This window comes from Heteronotia binoei, chromosome 3 (genome assembly GCF_032191835.1).
Source record: "Heteronotia binoei isolate CCM8104 ecotype False Entrance Well chromosome 3, APGP_CSIRO_Hbin_v1, whole genome shotgun sequence".
Classification (NCBI taxonomy): domain Eukaryota; kingdom Metazoa; phylum Chordata; class Lepidosauria; order Squamata; family Gekkonidae; genus Heteronotia; species Heteronotia binoei.
Genome location: NC_083225.1, coordinates 27077145 through 27100607, shown reverse-complemented (window position 1 = coordinate 27100607; position 23463 = coordinate 27077145). Strand labels below are relative to the sequence as shown.

Genomic DNA, 23463 nt, shown 5'->3' with positions numbered 1-23463 from the left:
CTCCTTTGCATATTAGGCCACACCACCGTGGTGTAGCCAATCCTCCAAGAGCTTACAAGGCTCTTTTTGTAAGCTCTTGGAGGGTTGGCTACATCAGGGGGTGTGGCCTAATATGCAAAGGAGCTCCTGCTAGAATTCCACCCCCGTATAGGTATATGTATATGCGCAGACTGAGGTGAGGGGAAACGATGGAGAAGCTGCGACTTAAGGACTCAAGGGCCAGGTCTACACCCTGAACCTCCAATTGTCCTTCTACGAAGTCATCTATGATAACCCCAAACCATAAAGAAATGGGTACTCAGTGGAGGGATTTGCTCTGCACTAATACGCCCACGCACTGGTATTTGCCAAGCTCTCAACAAACCATGTCAGACCAATCACCAGCTGGAGAACAGGTCACAAGGGGCAGGCCCAGCAACTCGCTGCTGCCCCCTTCAGGCCTCCTCGGTGTATTTCTTCGCGCTGAACCGGGCGTTCACCAGGGGCTCAAAGCCCTTCCTGTGCCTCCGGTGCTGGAAGACGACAAGCAAAGCCACCAGCACCAGCAGAGCGATCAGGGCGCCCCCAATGGTGGACCCGACCATGACAGCCCAACCGCTGACTTCCTGCAATGGCTCTGCAAAGGTGGGAAACAAAGTCAGTAGTAAACGGGGAAAGAATTTTGCTCCTAAAAATCAATTTGTGAAAGAAAGACACCCCCACACACACACACACACAAAAAGGCAAGCAGGAATTCCCTTTCAGTGTCTTATATGGAGGTGTTGCTCCATCATACGGAGCAGAGGTCCATTAGGGGCTATTAGCCACCGGGTATAGATGGAACTCTCTGTCTGGGGCAAGTGATGCTCTGTATTCTGGGTGCTGGCGAGGGGGGGGGGGTGCAAAAGTTTCCTTTTGAAACTTGGAGGGTGTTTTTTTTTAATAAACAATTTTTTTAGTAACATATGGTAGCAAACCTATATCTACATCTTATAAAGACTTAAAAAAAGAAAAAAATCTTCTACCCCATATCTTACTTTTCCCCCACCCCTCCCCCCGTTACTTGACCCCCGCCAATGTTATTTACTTAAAAGAAACAAATATTAAAGGTACCCTTAGCTATTAAAAAACCAACAGTTATATTCTTATTTTAAAAACTTAATCATTATCAAAGATTGTCCAATGTTCTTTAATTTTCCACTCTTTTTCTATGTATCTTCTGAACTTCTTCCACTCCAACTTAAAGAGCTCCAAATCATAGCCTCTTAATTTTCTTGTTAATTTGTCCATTTCACTCCATGACATAACTTTTATAATCCAGTCCCATTTCTCTGGTATTTTTTCTTGCTTCCACAGCTGCGCATACAATGTCCTAGCAGCTGAGAGCAAGTACCATATTAAAGTTCTATCTTCTTTTGGAAACTTGGAGGGTGTTTTGGGGAGAGGCAGTAGATGCTATGCGGAACATTTGGTGCCTCTACCTCAAAAAAACAACCCTTTCAGAGCCCCAGATATCCGCAGATCAATTCTCCCTTGTACCCTATGGGAATTGGTCTTCATAGGGAATAATGGAGTGCCCAGCTGGCATTTCCCTTCCCCCACCCCTGCTCTCTGATGACCCTGAAGCAGGGGGAGGGTCTTCAGACCGGGGGATCCCCTGCCCCCACCTGGGGATTCATATTACAGGCAATAAGAGAAACAAACACTGTGATGTACTGGCTAACAACGTTTAGTAAAACCATATAAGAAAAACCTTTTTAGAATCATATCATCTTTCTGGGCATTACAGCAACACTAGAAATGTGCATTCGCATAACAATATTACAAGAAAGGTCCGTTCTCACATTACAATGTTGAGCAAACAGCACGGTCTTCCGTGCTCATCGCGTGTGTTCTCCTGCCTTCTTTGGTTTTACATACTCCAAGTCCTATCGTCCCTAAATAGATTTTCTGACCATTCCAGCCTATAAAAGAGCCTTTTTTTTAGCCAGGTTTAATGTGCTGTTCTTAGTGGGGGATACAAGAGAAAGCCCTATTCTGAGAGTTCATGTGGCTGTTACAGACCCGGGGAATGCGAAAGCTGATGGCGCCTTCTTCACAGTGAGTTCCTCAGAGTCTGAGGACCGCACTGCGCAGGTGCCGCCCCCCCCCTCCCCGCACAGTTTTCCCGAAACTCAGGAAGCCTGGGCGAAGTCATGGGGGGCATGGCAGCAAGCGCGCTCAGAGCCCGGCTCTGAATGCAACTGCTGCTGTCCTGATCTTGCTGAGGCTTCCCAAGACTCAGGAAGCTTCAGCGAGGTCGTGGGGAGGCGTGGCAGTGAGTGCACTCAGAGCCTGGCTCTGAGCGTGCCCACTGCCACCCCAACCTTGCCCAGGCCAGGGGCAGGGGGTGGGGCTCTGCCTGGGGTGGCAGAACCCCCAGCGCCGGGCCTAGTAGCTATACGTCTTCTGCCCTGTGGAAACCTATTGAACAAGCCTGTTGCAGAATCGTGACCTCTTATGGCATCTGTCTGCAGCTTAATACAAAAGTAAGAAGTGACATTTTTATTGGCTCTTGCACTTTGTTTGTACTGGACGACGCTTGAGGGGAAGAGGCTCAAGCAGTCTCCTGTAACAGAGAAGAACATCAGATGATTGGACCAGGCTTGTTAACATTGTCGAGCAACTTATTGATATTCATGCCGATGTGAATACACAGAATGCATTCCTACTTATCAAACACTTGATAATTGTACTTAAGTTTTTTCATAAATATATCACTATTCTTATTATTTATCAAAGATTTCAGGTTTTCACGGCTGGTAACATCATTAGGGATTGTAGAATCTTTCAGGCTCAAGTGCCGTGTTCTACTGGAGAAAGTTTTTCTTCCAGACGTTTCGTTCTCAGCTGCAGAGAACATCCTCAGTGGCGTTGCAGCCGGAGCAGCCAAGAAGGTCAGAGCGCCTGCTCCGGCTGCAACACCACTGAGGATGTTCTCCGCAGCCGAGAACGAAACGTCTGGAAGAAAAACTTTCTCCAGTAGAACATGGCACTTGAGCCTGAAAGATTCTACACTCCCCAATGTTATTATTTACTTTCAATTTACAAATCCTGTGATCTCTCTTTGGTTACTTCAAAACATTTCACCTGGGCAGGCTTCATACAAACATTATTAGGAAGTTGCTAAGAATTTGCTTCTTTAAAGATACCCACTTACCTGCATACTAGCAGTTTTCTACCAGTGTAATAATAAAAATCTTTAACCCTGAAACCAGTCACTATCCTCTCCCTGTTCCCTGTGTAACTGCCTTTAAAGACTGCGTTTGTGCTTTTAAAAAAACTGTATCTATTTGCATTTCTCCTTTTCTCACCACCATTCATTACAACTCATCATTTCTCACCATTACAACTCTAATCCTATTTGCTTAATAATAAATTATGATAATACTTTTGTCATGGGCTATACGGCCCTACAATTTAAGACTGTGGCCCTCATTTCTTTAGTCGTAGTGTAATAAAGGATGAAGAGCCCCATGGCACAGAATGTTAAAGCTGCAGTACTGCAGTCCTAAGCTCTGCTCACGACCTGAGTTGGATCCCCGGGGAAGCTGGGTTTTCAGGTAGCCGACTTGAGGTTGACTCAGCCTTCCATCCTTCCGAGGTCGGTAAAATGAGTACCCAGCTTGCTGGGGGAAGGAAGCGTAGATGACTGGGGAAGGCAATGGCAAACCACCCCGTAAAAAGTCTACCGTGAAAACGTGAAAGCAACGTCACCCCAGAGTCGGAAATGACTGGTGCTTGCACAGGGGACCTTTCCTTTCCAACAAAGGATGAAGTGGCAGCTAGCAAATGCTACAGTATTTTGATAAACAAACTGCACCAGAATTCAGTCTCCCATATAATTACCTGGCAGCTCAACGGCATACTGGTAGCCGAGTTGTTCTGCACTTTGAAACAGTTCCTGGTTGGTCACAGGCGGGTAGAAAGGAACCATGTTGTACATCCTGTTGTGGCCAATGGGCGCCAGCTCCTGCGGCCATGCGCTGTCAGAGGGGTGAAACCGTTTCATCCATTCATCAAAAATAGCATCAGTAAAGGAATGAAGCAGCTGGAAATTCAATCCACACACAAATCTTAAATGCATATTACTGCGTCCAGGCAAAGATGATGGCAGAGCTGACTAGCTTGTTAAAATGGTGCTCCAACCTGCACTGACCTTGTGCCATTTATACACTCCAAAATTGCTTTAGCAGGAGGATGGAGGGCAGTATTTATCCGCTCATTTAAAACATTTGGCATTATGATTTAGAATTATGTAGACAATTATATCTGTGTTTCCTTTCCATCCAATTTCAAGAGATACTTTCAGTTTGGCATTAGTATTCTTTATCATTCTGAGGGGTGGAATTCTAGCAGGAGCTCCTTTGCATATTAGGCCACACACCCTGATGTAGCCAATCCTCCAAGAGCTTACAAGGCTCTTTTTTTAAGCTCTTGGAGGACTGGCTACATCAGGGGGTGTGGTGTAATATGCAAAGGAGCTCCTGCTAGAATTCCACCCCTGCATTCTAGTATTTCTCCAAGAACCCCCAGAAAGCCAGAAACACAAATGTAGAAAAGCCCCTGAAGGGTTCTGAGCATACAATCAGGATTGTTTGGACCAAGGGCTTTTTTTGTAGCAGGAACTCCTTTGCATATTAGGCCACACCCCCTAATGTAGCCAATCCTCCAAGAGCTTACAAAAAAAAGCCTTGTAAGTTCTTGGAGGACTGGCTACATCAGGGGGTGTGGCCTAATATGCAAAGGAGCTCCTGCTAGAATTCCACCCCTGATCATTCTTATATTTCTTTGAGGCTTACAGCATTTTATATGGGAATCCCTGAGGTCTCCTTTTGAGCCGCTGGTCAAACTAGTTTGAATAACAAACAGCATCTTCTGTGGCCTGGGCAGGCCGTTCTCTGAGTAACAGAAAATGAGATTATCTCTTCTTCTTTAGAAGACATTCTATCAAGCAGTTGTTTACAGCCCATCTTGGCAGTAGATATCTTTCCTTGGACGTTACGTTATAGAATTCAGATAAGATGAAGGCGACAAATTTCTTCTTCCATGTAACAGTATTTTTATTTACAACAGGGGTCCCAAAACCCCAGGCCATGGAACAGTACCGGTCCGTGGCCTGTTAGTAGCCAAGCCATGAGTTGTATAATTATTTCATTATATATTGCAATGTAGTTATAAAAAGAAGAAGAAAAAGACATTGGATTTATATCCTGCCCTCCACTCCAAATCTCAGAGTCTCAGATCTGCTCACGATCTCTTTTGCCTTTCTCCCCCATGACAGACACCCTGTGAGGTGGGTGGGGCTGAGAGAGCTCTCACAGAAGCTGCCCTTTCAAGGACAACCTCTGTGAGAGCTATGGCTGACCCAAGGCCATTCCAGCAGCTGCAAGTGGAGGAGTGGGGAATCAAACCCGGTTCTCCCAGGTAAGAATCCGAGCACTTAACCACCATACCATACTAATAGAAATAAAGTGCATAATTGTATCATCCATAAACCATCCCCCCCCCCCCCCCGGTCTGTGGAAAAATTGTCTTCCACAAAATCGGTCCCTGGTGCCAAAAATGTTGGGGATCGTTGATTTACAAGTTACAACGGTCAAGTTTTAATATAGCCACTAGAGGGAGCACATGTACTTCTCTGCACCCTAAAACAGGAAGCAGGAAGGGGAGCTCCTGGAGTGAGAAGAAAAAGCTCATTCAAAGAGTCCTTTTAAGCCATGTCTGTACCACAGAATAAAGGGGGGGGGGCTACAGTCTAGTCCAGAGACGTTCAGAATCTGAGATAATTTGCAAGAGGCCCCCCCAAGATTTTGACTGCCTAGGGACCTCCACAGGGTTTGATGTGGCACGGACCCCCCTGATGTAGTCAATCCTCCTGGAACTTACAAAAAAGAGCCTTGTAAGCTCTTTGAGGATTGGCTACATCAGGGGTGTGTGGCCTAATATGCAAAGGAGCTCCCACTAGAATTCCACCCCTGGCTACATGCAATTGAAGGAAGCCAAAAGAAGACGACGACATACCACAAAGATAGGATCGTTGGCAGCAGCATGAGGCAGTGCACTAGTACCATTCAAAACGCCATGAACCAAGTTGTGGAGGCTCACTACTGGTGCATCTAAAGTTCCGTCGGGTTTATCAAACCCTTCCAAAGCGTTCCTGAGGCAGAGAATAAGAATAAGTAAAGCGTTGCCGCCATCTAGAGATCTGCTTCTCTCCAAGAAATGTTACTGTGGCGTAAAACCACCAATGGGAATCAAAGAACTAACCTGAAGCTAAAACTAGAATTCCGAAAGAAAGGAGGCTTGTCAAAGTCTTGAAGTGAGAGACAGTTCCGGACATCCTCTGTGGTCGGCAGCCGGTCACCGCTATTGCTGAACGGGTTCCTCCGCAGAGGACCTTCTCTGGATCCATTGCATAGCGTCACCAGACGGTTATAATCATCCAGACTTACATAAAAAATGGAGCAACATGGAATATTTAAACTCAGTTTTCTGCTAAGTGTAGTCAACATTTGCCAAGAGAGCAAGGTGGGCCATAAATTTTATTTGGTAGAATCAGATCAATGGAGGGAAATGCTTCCAGGAATTAGTTATGGGAGACAAATTTTAACAAAGATGCATGCATAAATTGCTTGCTAGGGCTTCAGGAAGGAATGTCTTGTTTAATTTACCAATGAGAAGTCCAAATTACAGCAAAGAATGGAGGAGAGGAGAGAAGAGGGCAAATGAAAGGGTTTTATGGAGGATCTGCCCCCACTGGAGGACCTCCCAATAACACTTGGGTTTAGGCCACTGCATGACACAGAGTGTTGGCCTGATCCAACATGGCTTCTCTTCTGTTCTTATGTGACACAGAGTGTTGGACTGGATGGGCCATTGGCCTGATCCAACATGGCTTCTCTTATGTTCTTATGTGACACAGAGTGTTGGACTGGGTGGGCCATTGGCCTGATCCAACAGGGCTTCTCTTATGTTCTTATGTGACACAGAGTGTTGGACTGGATGGGCCATTGGCCTGATCCAACAGGGCTTCTCTTATGTTCTTATGTTACACAGAGTGTTGGACTGGATGGGCCACTGGCCTGATCCAACAGGGCTTCTCTTATGTTCTTATGTGACGCAGAGTGTTGGACTGGATGGGCCACTGGCCTGATCCAACATGGCTTCTCTTATGTTCTTATGTGACGCAGAGTGTTGGACTGGAGGGGCCACTGGCCTGATCCAACAGGGCTTCTCTTATGTTCTTATGTTACACAGAGTGTTGGACTGGAGGGGCCACTGGCCTGATCCAACAGGGCTTCTCTTATGTTCTTATGTGACGCAGAGTGTTGGACTGGAGGGGCCACTGGCCTGATCCAACAGGGCTTCTCTTATTTTCTTATTTGACGCAGAGTGTTGGACTGGAGGGGCCACTGGCCTGATCCAACAGGGCTTCTCTTATGTTCTTATGTGACACAGAGTGTTGGACTGGAGGGGCCACTGGCCTGATCCAACAGGGCTTCTCTTATGTTCTTATGTGACACAGAGTGTTGGAATGGAGGGGCCACTGGCCTGATCCAACAGGGCTTCTCTTATGTTCTTATGTGACACAGAGTGTTGGACTGGAGGGGCCACTGGCCTGATCCAACAGGGCTTCTCTTATGTTCTTATGTGACACAGAGTGTTGGACTGGAGGGGCCACTGGCCTGATCTAACAGGGCTTCTCTTATGTTCTTATGTGACACAGAGTGTTGGACTGGAGGGGCCACTGGCCTGATCCAACAGGGCTTCTCTTATGTTCTTATGTGACACAGAGTGTTGGAATGGAGGGGCCACTGGCCTGATCCAACAGGGCTTCTCTTATGTTCTTATGTGACACAGAGTGTTGGACTGGAAGGGCCACTGGCCTGATCCAACAGGGCTTCTCTTATGTTCTTATGTGACACAGAGTGTTGGAATGGAGGGGCCACTGGCCTGATCCAACAGGGCTTCTCTTATGTTCTTATGTGACACAGAGTGTTGGACTGGAGGGGCCACTGGCCTGATCCAACAGGGCTTCTCTTATGTTCTTATGTGACACAGAGTGTTGGACTGGAGGGGCCACTGGCCTGATCCAACAGGGCTTCTCTTATGTTCTTATGTGACACAGAGTGTTGGACTGGATGGGCCACTGGCCTGATCTAACAGGGCTTCTCTTATGTTCTTATGTGACACAGAGTGTTGGACTGAATGGGCCACTGGCCTGATCCAACAGGGTTTCTGTTATGTTCTTATGTGACACAGAGTGTTGGACTGGAGGGGCCACTGGCCTGATCCAACAGGGCTTCTCTTATGTTCTTATGTGACACAGAGTGTTGGACTGGAGGGGCCACTGGCCTGATCCAACAGGGCTTCTCTTATGTTCTTATGTGACACAGAGTGTTGGACTGGAGGGGCCACTGGCCTGATCTAACAGGGCTTCTCTTATGTTCTTATGTGACACAGAGTGTTGGACTGGAGGGGCCACTGGCCTGATCCAACAGGGCTTCTCTTATGTTCTTATGTGACACAGAGTGTTGGACTGGAGGGGCCACTGGCCTGATCCAACAGGGCTTCTCTTATGTTCTTATGTGACACAGAGTGTTGGACGGGATGGGCCACTGGCCTGATCTAACAGGGCTTCTCTTATGTTCTTATGTGACACAGAGTGTTGGACTGGATGAGCCACTGGCCTGATCCAACATGGCTTCTCTTATGTTCTTATGTGACACAGAGTGTTGGACTGGAGGGGCCACTGGCCTGATCCAACAGGGCTTCTCTTATGTTCTTATGTGACACAGAGTGTTGGACTGGAGGGGCCACTGGCGTGATCCAACAGGGCTTCTCTTATGTTCTTATGTGACACAGAGTGTTGGACTGGAGGGGCCACTGGCCTGATCTAACAGGGCTTCTCTTATGTTCTTATGTGACACAGAGTGTTGGACTGGATGGGCCACTGGCCTGATCCAACAGGGCTTCTCTTATGTTCTTATGTGACACAGAGTGTTGGACTGGATGGTCCATTGGCCTGATCCAACAGGGCTTCTCTTATGTTCATTTCTCTTCCTACGCAGAGTTCTGGAAGCTATGTTACAGGAGGGGTTGGGTTCTACTCAAAACGTTAAAAGTAAACATTCTTCAGAACCTCAGAAATTGATTTGTATCAATAAGATCCACGTGTATTGAACTATGACAAAAAATGATCAATGTATTCATTTATAGTCCACCTTCCTGAGATTCAATGAAAAGGCAGATAAGTAATCAACTGGGTTTTTTTAACAAGTTGACAGTACTGAGAAAAAATAGTTAAGAAACACAAAGCTATGCCCAATGTCTCAGTACTCCAGCATTTCGATACCTGTTGCATATTATTTCCCAACGTGAAAATCTTGAATTCTGGCTGATTAGGCTTGGATCTTCTGGTCTTGATCCTCCAAGGAGTCGATCAGTACACACATCACATTCATTTCTCCCTGTTGAAAAATTCCAGTACGGCAATGCAAAGGACTCATTGCCAATCATCCGCTGAGTAACAGGGTGGAAGGGAAAATATGAGGGGAGGGGAGAGAAGAAACTTCCATGAATCAGTTCTTTGCTGGGATGCACAAATCAAGAACACCCGATAAAATTCTCTTCACAACAATAACATCCATATAGCCTTTTTTATACAAGACTCCAAAAATCTATATATAACATTTGCCAGGTCCGTTACTCTTCTTTCCAGCACTTACGATCTAGTGGAGGACCTCTCTGAGATGGACCTGCTACCTAACTGAAAAAGCTCTTTCCTGATCGGCTGTCAAGCAACCAATCAAATCAACACCGAATTACCAGCACCAGAAGACTGAAGAGCCCGGAAGCAGATGAGGAGCAAGTGTTTTTTTTCGTTTTATCCTCCTCACCTACTCGATGAAGAATTCTCTCAGCTTTGAAATGCTGAAATAATAAATGGCATGGATGTTCTCTGGAATAGCTATAGAACAGTGCTTTCCATCTGCAGGGTCACGACCCGGTACAGGGCCACGGAAGCCTCACTACCGAGTCACAAGAAAAGACAAAGCTAGCCCCACCGCCAGCAAAGCATGACCTCTGCTCTGCTTCCTTCCTTCCCCCATCTCTCTGTTGTGCAGAGAAAAGCTAGCCTTGAAGACTGACACAGGCTGCAAAATCTGAGCTCTGTTTGGCTTCCTTCCTTCCCTCGTCTCTGTGTTGTGCAATGAAATGCTGAAATAATAAATGGCATGGATGTTCTCTGGAATAGCTATAGAACAGTGCTTTCCATCTGCAGGGTCACGACCCGGTACAGGGCCACGGAAGCCTCACTACCGAGTCACAAGAAAAGACAAAGCTAGCCCCACCGCCAGCAAAGCATGACCTCTGCTCTGCTTCCTTCCTTCCCCCATCTCTCTGTTGTGCAGAGAAAAGCTAGCCTTGAAGACTGACACAGGCTGCAAAATCTGAGCTCTGTTTGGCTTCCTTCCTTCCCTCGTCTCTGTGTTGTGCAATGAGGAGATGGGCTGCCTCTCCTTCCTTTCCCCCCCCCCACCCCCAGTGTTTGAAAGAAAAGCTGGCGTTCACTGACTCCAGTAAATGTTCATTTTGGTATTATGCTGTTGTTACATTATAACAACAATTCACCTCCTAGATTGTTTTGTTCTCATAGGAAGATCCAGCGAAGTTGATTGCTATGGTTCAAGAAGAGCATACTGCTAATGGCTGAGCTTTTTTTGTAGCAGGAACTCCTTAGCATATTAGATCAGAATTCCTGATTTAGTCAATCCTCCAAGAGAAGATATTGTATTTATATCCCACTCTATACTCTGAATCTCAGAGCAATCCCAAGCTCCTTTACCTCCCCCCCCCACACACACCCTGTGAGGTAGGTGGGGCTGAGAGAGCTCTTGCAGCAGCTGCCATTTCAAGGACAACTCCTACAAGAGCTATTGCTGACCCAAGGCCATTCCAGCAGGTGCAAGTGGAGGAGTGGGGAATCAAACCCGGTTCTCCCAGATAAGAGTCCGTGCACTTAACCACTACACCAAACTGGCTTTTCTTACAGGGCCTACTGTAAACTCTTGGGAGATTGGCTACATCAGGGGTGTGTGGCTTAATATGCAAAGAAGTTCCTGCTACAAAAAAATGCCCTGGCTAATGGAACAATATCCCCAGATGTATGGGTGCAGCCCCAACAAAAGTTGATCCTGTTTAACTTATTCATAAAGTCTGATCTACCATCTGAAGCTTAACAGTAAAGTTTCCAATTTTCACATGATGTCATTTTATGTATTGTGATGAAATCCCGACCAGCCTAGAGAGAAGTCCAAAGGACTAGACAACTGGTCATCAAAATGGCTGCCATGATTCATTATATATAAACACAAAGCTGTCGCTATAGGGACAAAATGTCTTAACTTTGTAAGCATATTGATATGAATCTAGATTTTTCACTGTCTGTTTTCACTATGGAAAATGTTCAGCCTGTACCCAAGCTTGAAGGGGAGGGACAGTGGCTCAGTGGTAGAGCATCTGCTTGGGAAGCAGAAGGTCCCAGGTTCAATCCCTGGCATCTCCAAAAAAGGATCCAGGCAAAGAGGTGTAAAAAACCTCAGCTTGAGACCCTGGAGAGCCGCTGCCAGTCTGAGAAGACGATACTGACTTTGATGGACCAAGGGTCTGATTCAGTATAAGGCAGCTTCATATGTTCATATATATATATTTTGGGGGACGGTGTCTGGTAGGGTTGCCAAGTCCCCCGTGTTCTCCGGTGGGGGACTTTGACACGTGCGTAATGCAATGACATCACCTAGAAGTAACGTCATCATGGTGGCGGTGCGTGGCGCCTCCCAAATGGCTAGAGTGTCCAGGGAAACCATAGAGTTCTCCTGGAAACGCCTAGAGCAGCCACCACACACCGCCACAATGACATCACTTCTGGGTGATGTTATCATGTCAACGACATCGGGGGAGGTTCCCCCCGCTGGCCCAATGTGGGTTGGTGGGTTGGGAACCTCCTGGGTGGGGGAACCTCCTCCTGTACTGGAGGCTTAGCAGCCCTAGTGTCTGGAATACTGAGTCAAATTGAGGTGACAAGAGATGACATTCCAGGAATACTAAGAAAATGGAAAAGTAATGTTACCAGGTCCAGGTGGCATTCTCCCAAGGGTTCTTAAGGAACTCAAATGTGAATTGCTGATCTGCTAATGGAGGGTTCTCCCCCCCCACCACCCCATGAAGAAATGCTAAAAATATTTGGAATGTTTTAGACTCAGAGGGAAAAACAGGGGGAGGCATGATAGATGGTTACAAAATTCGGAATTATGTAGCAAGGGTATTTAGAGGGAAATTATTATATCAATCTTAGAATATTAGATCCCATGAGCATCCAGTGAAACTGTCAGAAAACTCTCCAAAAAAGGAAATTTGTCTTCTTTACAATGTATAATTAACTTACAGCAAGTTTTAATGGGCATACCAGGATTTCTTTCCCTTCTTGATTTGCCTTCCCCTGGAGCCAGTTTAAGAGTGACAGATACCACCTGTTGGCCTGTCAGTTTTACTGACACTGGCAGAATCTCAAAAACAAAAATCTTGTAAGACTGTCAGACAGTCAGGATAGTTATGACCTCTCAAAAGCATTCATTCAGGCCACTGAATTCCCACACGAGCCTCCAGTGATCTGCCTGTCAGTGCAGCAGACGCAAGCAGTAAACAAACACTCCAAATCCCTGCACCAGATTGTTCCTCTTTTCCCAGAAACCTCTTCTTGCATTTCCAGTTTTTGCTGCAGAAACCACAGGAAGTTCCAAAATCAGAGAATCATAGAGTTGGAAAGGACCTCCAGGGCCATCTAGTCCAACCCCCTGCACAATGCGGGAAACTCACAAACACCTCCCCCTACATTCACAGGATCTTCATTGCTGTCAGATGGCCATCTAGTCTCTGTTTAAAAACCTCCAAGGAAGGAGAGCCCACCACCTCCCGAGGAAGCCTGTTCCACTGAGGAACTGCTCTAACGGTCAGGAAGTTCTTCCTAATGTTGAGCTGGAAACTTTTGATTTAATTTCAACCCATTGGTTCTGGTCCTACCTTCTGGGGCCACAGAAAACAATTCCACACCATCCTCTGTATGACAGCCCTTCAAGTACTTGAAGATGATGATCATATCCTTAGGAACACTCACAATGCTGAGAATTCTGGGTAATGTGGAGGCTAGCAGCTGTCCCAGTTATAGCCTTAAGATATAGGTAGGTTGGGGTTTTCTTTAGCTCACCTGCAGATCTCTCTCCAGCAGCAGCAAGTGATATCTGTGCCAAGAAACAAAGGCGGGTCCTTGGTGTGAGAAGTCTATCGCTGTGAAGGGGCGGCCAGGACCTAAAGTACAAGTGTGAAAAATCAGAAAGGGAAAACATCTTCTTTCCCCAGCCAGCTGTTCTGTTTAACAAAACGCCCTCACCAAGAGAACTCCTTTATACGAAGAGAACCTTTGAAGGATAAACACATATTCCATTTCTTTAAGAAAATGGAGAAGAAAACTTACAATCTCTCAAAAGCAGAGATGTCAACACATCTGCCAGCCTCTATTCTGATGCTCTTAATAGCCCTTAATCAATATTTATTAACAAGCAAAGTGCTCATCCCTCTGATGTGAAAAACTGCACCTCTTGCGATTGGCAGCTGGAGCTGCTTTAAAAGGTCCAGGAGTCAGTCAATCTATTTATTTGGATCTGCTGGCCTTCCTATTCACCTGTGGCTTTCTCCTCCAAAGCAGTTCCCCTGCTCCCCAAAACAGATGGATCTGCCGTGAACTAGTTCCATCTTGCAAATATGGGCCTAAATAAATTGCAAACAGTATGCCAGAAATTCTTATCTACAGTGGCTTGCATCCTACCACTCTCCTCAGCCAAAGTGAAGCCTTAAGAGGCTTTTTCTGTCAGAAGGAGACCCTTTGGACTAGAGGAAGGCTTCAGATTGGGCTGAGTGGAGCAGAAGGATACAAGCCAAAGAAATATTCTTTGACCAATTTCCCACTAGCTTTACGCCGCTCTCATGCTCCTCTTCTCCACAGGGCTTCGGATTTCACACTATCTGCCCCGGGGCTGCAACTAGCTTTGCCTTTTTCGTGCGGCAAACAGAAACTGGTTTTTAGAGGATCTTGTTTGCTGCACGAAAGAGGTGGAGCGAGTTGCAGCTCCAGGGCAGAAAGTGTGAAATCAGACAGAAGCCCCGCGGAGAAGAGGAGAGTGAGAGCGGCAAAAGGCTAGTGGGGAATCAGTCCCAGTTTAAAAGCCAGCTTGCCTGGCTTCAATCACAGTTGTTCACTCTTTCTTCTTATATCCCGCCCCTCAGGAACGGAAAGTACCTACCTAACAGGGTGTCTCTGACCGAGTAATAATGAAGCCACACGAAGAAGTCATAAATGCTGCAGTTCACAACTTGTGGGTCGTTTCCACTGGGGCCAAGCAGGCTCAGCCAATGCTGGGTAGCGATGACATAGTCAGGGTGGACAGTGGTCTTTGAGCGGTCTAGAGCATCCAAGAATTGTGCCAGCTCTTCTTCGCTCAACGCATGGATGTTTTTCCGAACGACCAGAGGCTTCTTCACGTCACAGTTGGGGCCGGCCCAGCCAAATTTGCAATCCCCGCAGTTGTATCCATCAAAGTTTCCTACATTCAAAGAGAACGACCTTTAAGCCACAGTGTACAAACAAAAACAGGCAAATAATCAAAAGATGTCCTATGAACGTCCATCAAGATTAACTGTGTCCATGATTGGCATAAAGTGTGGTTGCCAACCTTTAGGTGGTGGCCAGAGATCTCCAGGGCTTACAACTGATCTCCAAGTGACAGAGATCAGTTAACCTGGAGGAAATGGCTGCGTTTCAAGGTGGACTCTGTGGCATTACACCCCACTGCAGTCCTTCCCCAGGTTCCACCCCCAAAATCTCCAGGTATTTTCCAACCAGGAGCAGCCAGCCCTGGGAGAAAAGGATGTGACTACTGGGCTGCCGTACATTATGGACTTGTATTTGTCATTTTGTCATTTTATTAACATTAGGCCTATGGAATCAGATAGAATCAGATAGAACCCCAGTTGGACTCGTATCTGGGAGAATCAAGTTTGATTCCCCACTGTTCCATTTGAAGCTACTGGAATGGCCTTGGATTAGCCATAGCTTTCACAGGAGTTGTCCTTGAAAGGGCAGCTGCTGTAAGAGTTCTCACAGCCCCACCTACCTTACAGGGTGTCTGTTGTGGAAGGAGGGGAAGTTAAAGGAGATTGTGACCGCTCTTAGACGCTGAGGTTCAGAGTATAGGGCAGGATATATATCAAATTTCTTCTTCTTCTTCCCCTCCTGGTTCTGTCAGGTGCTGGGTTAGCAGTTACTATTTGCCCCATTTAGGGAAGCTTAAGTGCACCTAAACCATGAAGGCAGCCTCTTTCATGAGACATGTCCAATCTATCTCAGCACTGAGGATAACATTATAAAAGATTGTGTTAATAAGACGAACTGTTAAAGTTTTAACATAAAAAATAAAAAACACAATGAAGGACTACCAGCAGGGCCAGTGCATGAGAGTAGGCCATATAGCCCGCCACCTAGAGTGCCAACTAGCCACAAGGGTGGGGGGTGGGCTCCCCCTTCCTGTCCCCGCTCACACCTCTCACTCATCTCTGAGGCATTCGGAGCAGCTCTGAATCCCTCTGAGGTGAACAAAGATACCATGTGCCCCACCCAGCCCCTCCTGGGTTGAAGGGGCTGAGTGGCGGGCATGGTGCAATTCCTCATCTTGGACGCATTTGGAGCTGCTCTGAATGCCTTTGAGCTGAGGAAATGTGCCAAGCCACTGTCTCCACCCAGACTTGGGCAGGAGTGGCACGCAGTGTGTTTCCTCAGCTCAGAGGCATTTGGAGCAGCTCTGAACACCTCCAAAATGAGGAAATGTACCATGTGCTCAGTCTAGCTCCCTCCATGTCCAGAAGGTGTTGAGCAGGGCATGCTTCCTCAGCTCAGAGATGTGGATCTCCAGTTTGCAATCTGATCACTGCACTGGTGTCATTTGAAAAATGTTGCATTTGCAGATAAATGTTTTACTTGCATTCCCGCCCCCCTCCACTTCCTCACACCCAGGGCTTCTTTTGAGCAGGAATGCACAAGAACACAGTTCCGGCTGGCTTGGTGTCAGGGGTGTGGCCTAATATGCAAATGAGTTCCTGATTGACGTTTTTCTACCCAAAAGCCCCGTGTGAAACAATGGTGACATCAGGGGGTGTGGCCTAATATGCAAATGAGTTCCTGCTGGGGGGGTTTCTACCAAAAAAAGCCCCGCTCACATTTCTCCACTGAGGAGCAGAGAGTACCCTAAAAGCTTCTTGTTTGGGACACACACACTAGGACTAATTCTTCACTAGCAGTTGCTCTGTCCCCAGGCTTCTACTTTCATCGGCTCAAGCGATTGATTCCCCACCGGTTGCTGTACAGGTGCATCTTGATCCGCAGCTCCTTCCAATTTCCCTCACAGCTTCCGGATCTCCAAACAAGCAAGAGGCAAGAAGCTGCAATGGGAATTGGAGGAGCCGAGAATCAAAATGCACCCGCGCAGCAACTGGTGGGGAATGGATCACTTGAGCCAGAGAAAGCAGAAGCCCACAGATGGAGCAATTGCTAGTGAGGAATTGGTCTGAAGAACAGCTGAAATTTTCCAGGGACAGAATAGACCAGGGGTGTCAAACTCATTTGTTATGAGGGACGAATCTGAAATAAATGAGACCTTGTCGGGCCAGGCCATGTCACGTTGGGCCAGGCTATGTGTATGCCTATTTATGATTAGGGAGCAGAGATATAAACTTTATAAAGGACACAGACCAACACAAAGATTTTTTTAAAACCTTAAAACATCCTTAAAACATTAGCACTCGGTCTTAAAGGTGCTTTCTTTGTATTTCTCACATGGGGCCCAGGGAACTGGGTAAAGGAAGCTCTGGCTCTTTCCTTCCTTCCCCAGGGGACAAGGAGGGGGAAGAGCCTCAGACAATAGAAGGAAGAGAGGCTTGGCTCAGTAGCTCTGCTGTGCGATTGAGAGACAATCAACAAGCAAAGGAGACCTGGGGTTAATTACATGGCTATAAAATACAAGAAAAGCCCCAGGGTAACAAAAGACTTGAGTGACTTAACAGCACATCTGTAATTGAGAACAATATGTAAAATAACAAAGCCCACTCTAACAAGGAAAATTCTACTAACAAGTAATACAACAAGCTTGTTCTTTCCCTCCCTGGCCTCCTGTTCACAAGCAGAACTCCAGGAATGTCAACCACTTAAGGCTGCCAAGCTCCCGCCAGGGGCAAGGGATCCACCACCTGGGAGGGCCCCAACACACCGGCAGAGAGCAGGCCACCGGGAAAATCCCCACCCCTGAAGAGCCCTGTCGTCATGCGCCGTTGTCGACACAATGACGTCACCTGGAAGTTATGTCATCGTGCCGGGAACATTGTGTGGGGGCGCTCTAGGACTCGTGCTAAAAATTCTATGGTACCATAGAGTTTTACCATGATTCCTAGAGCGTTTCCGCTGTGACACTGTAAGAATCATGGTAAAACTCCATGGTACCATAGAGTCTTAGTACGAAGAACAAGGCCCCCACCACAACAGTGGAGGGACTTGGCAACCCTACAACCAGTAAGTGAAGTAAAGGACGGATAACAGAACAATGACAAGCAGGGGGAGGAAGAACTGCATCTCTCACTACATCAGGGCATGTGGATGTTTACTGGCAAGAAAACCTGACTGTGTTCAATAGTGCATAAGCTTGCAGCCCAAAAGCCCATTGTATGATGTAAGAGGTAGATGAGGCACCCCTGAACATTTGCTTCTATTTTGCTTATTTTAAAGCTAGTTTCTTACTTCATTGGAACAAAGTTTGAGTCCAGGGGCACCTTTAAGACCAACGAAGTTTTATTCGAGAGACAGTTTGGTGTAGAGAGACAGTTTGGTGTAGTGGTTAAGAGTGCGGACTCTCATCTGGGAGAACCGGGTTTGATTCCCCACTCCTCCACTTGCACCTGCTGGCATGGCCTTGCGTCAGCCGTAGCTCTGCCAGAGGTTGTCCTTGAAAGGGCAGCTGCTGTGAGAGCCCTCTCCAGCCCCACCCACCTCACAGGGTGTCTGTTGTGGGGGAGGGAGATAAAGGAGATTATGAGCCGCTCTGAGACTCTTCGGAGTGGAGGGCGGGATAGAAATCCAATATCTTCTTCTTCTTCTATTCTGGGCATCAGCTTCCATGCGCATGCACACATCATCAGATACCTGAAGAATATCTTCAGATACCTGAAGAAGTCTGCGTGCACACAAAAGCTGATACCAGAATTAAGCTTGGTTGGTTTTAAAGATGCCACTGGACTCAAACTTTATTCTGCTCCTTCAGGACAACACAACAATCCACCTGAATCTTATATTATTTGTTGGTGGTGGTTTCATTGTACTGTTTCAGACGCTGGCTGACTATCCAATAGATAAACCAATGGCTAATGGTTTAGATTCAGAAAGACTCCCATTGACAGGAGCTAATGAAACGGTCTCTTCATCACTGGTGATCTTTCTCCAACCTATGGAAATATCTACATGGCATTTCCCACCCCCCCTTTCTTCCATGGAGTTCAGGCGGGGCTGATGCTAGGCTTTCTGGTGTCCTAGGCGAATTACCCACTAGCCCCCCCCCCCCATTATAAAAAAAATGTAGGGAAAATGAAAAGTTCCCAACTTGAAACTTTCCACATTTTTAATTTACTGATTTTTAATTTTTCCAAAAATTGTGATAGGTTATAAAAAATCGTGAGAATAAGTAATTTCTTTTAAAGATTGTGAAAACTAGAAGAAGAAGACGACATTGGATTTATATTCCACCCACCACCCTGAATCTCAAAGCGGCTCACAATCTCCTTTATCTTCCTTCTCCACAACAGTCACCCTGTGAGGTGGGTGGGGCTGAGAGAGCTCTCCAAGAAGCTGCCCTTTCAAGGACAACCTCTGCCAGAGCTATGGCTGACCCAAAGCCATTCCAGTAGGTGCAAGTGGAGGAGTGGGGAATCAAACCCAGTTCTCCCAGATAAGAGTCTGTGCACTTAACCACTACACCAAACTGGCTTACCAAACTAGGTTGGGAAACTCCTAGAGATTTGGCAATGGAGCTTTGGGAAATATTTTCCAATCTCTAATGCTCTTAGTATTAATGTAAAGTGGTAATGGAGTATGAAGTATTTCCTCATCTCTAATGCTCCATTCTGAGCAAGAAAAAGGGATCCCAGATCCCCTACTTGGAGGAGATACCATGATTCTGAGCAGTTGGTAGGTAAGGCTCCAATCAGCTGACAAAAAAAAGCATCTTTCATGTACAATGCTGGGCAGGGGGGCACAAGCGAGAAAGATGGGATAGCACAACAGCACTTTAAAGTCAACAGTTTACACTAGGGGCGGCCAAACTTGCTTAACAGAGGAGCCACATAGAATAAATGTCAGATGTTTGAGAGCTGCAATGTGAATGTCAGATGCTTAAGGGGAAGGAAGGAAGGAAGGAAGGAAGGAAGGAAGGAAGGAAGGAAGGAAGGAAGGAAGGAAGGAAGGAAGGAAGGAAGGAAGGAAGGAAGGAAGGAAGGAAAATAGATAGCGAAGGGAGAAGTGGAGGTAGAAAGAAAGCAGCTCTAACTTTAAATACATTCTCCAAGCTGCCGGCTGGCTTGGCTTGGAGAAGTGATTTAAAGAGATAAAATGCCTTCTCTGATCCAGCCAGTGGGGTGGTGGAAGCTTTGAGAGCCACACAATATGTGTAAAAGAGCCACATGTGGCTCCAGAGTTTGGCCACCCGTAGTCTACACAAATCTCAGTGGTTAGCCATTTAGCTCAGGATGAATCAAACAAACAATCCCAAAGCAATGCACCCTGTAGGCCAGGTGGTGCCCTAGGTGGGTGCCTACTTTGCCTACTCCCACACACCAGCCCTGAGTTCATGGCAGAATACGTGGTTCTCCCTTCAGTTGTTTTATCCTCATCACAATGCGTTGAGGCAGGTTAGGCTGAGATAACGTGACTGGCCTAAGATCACCCACTGAGTAAAGTCTGGAGCCTGGGAATCTTTAGTCCTAACCTGACACTCCCCCTCTGGTTCTCTGATACCAATTTAAGCCCAAATAAGGTGGTAAGTAGAAGAACAGTTGCGACCAGTGTGTAGTTTGCATTCAGGCAGCATAAGAGAGTATTCTGGAACTGTGAGTGGCATCGGCTCTGCTGTCTGCTACAAGAGTGCATGTTTGCTTCCAATACTCTCTACCATTTTCTGAATACAGCAAATATACTGTAAGGACTCCATGAGTCTCCAGTACTTCCTCATCTTCAAGAAACTAAATCCTGGAATGTTTCCCCACATAAGGACTTTGCACCTTTAACCTTTTCTCTTAATAGGCACATAAGAAGTTCAACGAATAAAGCACTCGAAACAGACATATATTTGTGGGAAAGGGCTGAAACAAGCACCTGGCGCCCCTCTGGAAAGCTTTTCTGCCATTTTCTCTGCCATTCAATTTAGGTCTGAATATTCACACATTTACAAGAGATGAACCTCTGATTGGGATGCCAGCCTCCAAGTGGGACCTGGGGATCCCCCAGAATTACAGCTCATCTCCAGAACACAGAGTTCTTTTGGAGGAAATGGATGCTGTGGAGGGTGGATTCTGTGGCAGTGTACACCATTGAGATCCTTGTCTTCCCCAGACTCTATCCCCAGATTTTCAGGAGTTTCCAACCTGGATCTGGCAACCTTACCCCGTCCCTTGCCAGTGATGGTGGGGAGGAACCTGGCAACCCTATTTAGTCTCTTCTTTCCTTACAGCATTTTCAGAACAGGGATGGAGGAAGGTAACCTAAGAAATGGTCATGAATTAGAAGTATTCTGGATGCTAGTAAGACAAAAAATACTTTACACACAGAATAGTTTTGCTTCCTGAAAAGTCTTAAGTTTATCTGTCGCCTAGTTTAAGTCACCTGGAATTCGCCCTGTTCCCAAATATTCCGGAATCTTCCAGAATATTCTGAATCTTTCTCATGGCTAAAACAGGAACAGGCTTCGTGAGCTTTCCCCCCACTCACCCTCCCTTCCTTTTCTCCTCACCTGTGCACTGGCAACTTCTATTGAAGAACTTCAGGGGCCATCGTTCCCGGTCATCCACGTTGCGGAGCGTGTAGGGGCCACCCCAGGGCCTGGTGTCCACTTGAACCTCTCTACAGACCCCCCTGCCTTGCTGCCACCCACACGTGTTGTTGGGATTGGGCCCCCACGGCGGGCAGCACTGCTTGGTCTTCAGTGCCTCCACAGTCATACACGCTCGTGGGAATTGCGCCTCAGCCTCTTGGGGCCACCAAAGGTTCAGACATCCAAAAACGGCCCAACAGAGCAGCCTCCCCCAGTGCGACAGAAAGGCCATGGGGATGCCACTCCAGAGTCACTCCTCCTATCCAGCTGCTTCACACTGAACCTCACAAATAAGAAGAGCAAAGGCAATTTCATTCACTGCCTCCAGGCCGAACGAGCCAGCCAGATCCTACCTGACCAAATAAGCTAACTTTTCCTCCTCTCTGCCTACTAGAGTAGACGTTTGGAAGGTTGCTTAATCCCTCGTTCCCTTGAATGGGGTTTGAAAAAGCAGACAATTTATCTCTTTGTTGCCTGCCAAGATGCCAGAGCTCAGGGGCTTTACGTGGGGGTCAGAAATGCCCTCATTAGAAGGATTAGACTTCTACAAGCCCTCATGGTTAGCACATGACTTTAAGGGCAAAGAGAGGCCCGTGGGGGAGATGGGAGAAGTGAGTCGTGAAGGACTTTGGCGGTGTGGCAAGGGAAGAAGTATGCCTTTGATTTGCGCCCCCTCGTCACATCTTCCTCTCATGTGGTTTATGGAGCTACTAATATCAGAGATCATGCCACAAGCCAAGAGATACATAACATTTTAATGTGAGGTAAAGTATGTGTGTGTGTGTGTATATATATAAAGTATATTTAATGTGAGGTAAACAATATATATATTGTTTAAAGGAACCCTGGCCAAGAAACCCTTCATTGGATAATCATCACTGAAAAGTGTCAGCTGACTAGAAGGCCGTAGTAGTTCATAGGAGAGCAGAACCCTGTTTGAAGCTGATAAGGTTGCCAGCCTCCAGGTGGGACCTGGAGAACTCCCGCCTTTACAACTGATCTCTAGCTGGCAGAGATCAGCTCCTCTGGAGAAAATGGCTGCTTTGAAGGGTGGCATTGTACCATGCTGAGGCCCTTCCCCTTCCAAACCCCACCTTCTCCCACATTCACCCCCAAAGTCTCCAGCTATTTTCCAACACAGTCCTGGCAACCCTACCTAACCTGTGTACTTGTGATGTGTGAAGAGGCATGTGTGCAACCTAAGGGAGAGAGGAGGGGATGTAAGTTGGACAGTTAAAAATATAGTTCAGATTACCTCAAGTCGCAAGTGTCAAAAATCACAGGGAGACTGAAATGGGGTCAAAAGTCCCTCGTCCTGCATGGCTGCTATAAAAGACCTAGCCTGATACATTTTAAACCATGTTTCCATCTTTTGCATAAACACTTGAAGTGAAAAGTGCTTTATATGTCACCCATGAGGTCAGTCTAAGAATAATCTGTCTGCTCAACAGGAATGGTACAAAGTTCAACACTTTAATTCCTAGCTGGGGGAGCAGCTGAGAGGGAGCAGTCAAATTTCAAGGGAAGAGTTGTACATCTCTGCTTCTTTTGTAAGCTGGCTCAGCCAGGCTTCCCCGGAGAGACCAAGAATACCAAACCGTGGAATAATAACGAATGGACTTAAACAAGTAAGGAATTTTTTAACACTGTATGTTGTAATTTCTACTTCTTTAAGTGCATAAATAATTTAAAGTGCCAACAGTTATAAAAAAAACGGTAAAGGTAGTCCCCTGTGCAAGCACCAGTCATTTTCGACTCTGGGGTGATGTTGCTTTCACAACGTTTTCACGGCAGACTTATACAAAACCTCTAATACATATAGGTAGTCTCTTGTGCAAGCACCAGTTGTTTCTGACTGTGGGTTGACGTCACATCATGACGTTTTCATGGCAGACTTTTGACGGTGGTGGTTTGCCATTGCCTTCCCCAGTCATCTACACTTTCCCCCCAGCAAGCTGGGTTTTCATTTTACTAACCTCAGAAGGCTGAGTCAACCTTGAGCCAGCTACCTGAACCCAGCTTCCACCAGGATTGAACTCAGGTCGTGAGCAGAGAGCTTGGACTGCAGTACAGCAGCTTTACCCACTCTTGCGCCATGGGGCTCCTCAAAACTTTTGGTTACACGCTGTGAGCAGCATACATATACTCATCCTATATTTTCAAACGGTCAGAAGTCCGTCCCGAGGGACTTCCAAAAAAACTTCCT

General features: G+C 46.6%; 1 protein-coding gene across 1 annotated transcript; it reads right to left on the bottom strand.

Annotated features, from left to right (window-relative positions):
• Positions 1–165: 165 nt before the first annotated feature.
• DCT (dopachrome tautomerase) lies at positions 166–21510 on the bottom strand. The gene is made up of 8 exons (XM_060233618.1): positions 21177–21510; positions 14382–14681; positions 13289–13389; positions 9377–9543; positions 6289–6468; positions 6043–6178; positions 3868–4069; positions 166–616 (listed from the first exon to the last, which is right to left on the bottom strand). The coding sequence occupies exons 1-8, from the start codon at positions 21487–21489 to the stop codon at positions 435–437; spliced, it is 1581 nt and encodes a 526-aa protein (XP_060089601.1). The 5' UTR covers positions 21490–21510; the 3' UTR covers positions 166–434.
• Between the last annotated feature and the right edge of the window lie 1953 nt (positions 21511–23463).

Bases quoted from the DNA above. Each gene is read 5' to 3' on its own strand.
- DCT (XM_060233618.1), bottom strand. From the start codon at position 21,489: ATGGCCTTTCTGTCGCACTGGGGGAGGCTGCTCTGTTGGGCCGTTTTT. The intron at 14,682-21,176 runs GTGAGGAGAAAA...CTTTGAATGTAG, and splicing joins TAGAAGTTGCCAGTGCACAG to GAAACTTTGATGGATACAAC. The intron at 13,390-14,381 runs GTAGGTACTTTC...CTTGTACTTTAG, and splicing joins GGTCAGAGACACCCTGTTAG to GTCCTGGCCGCCCCTTCACA.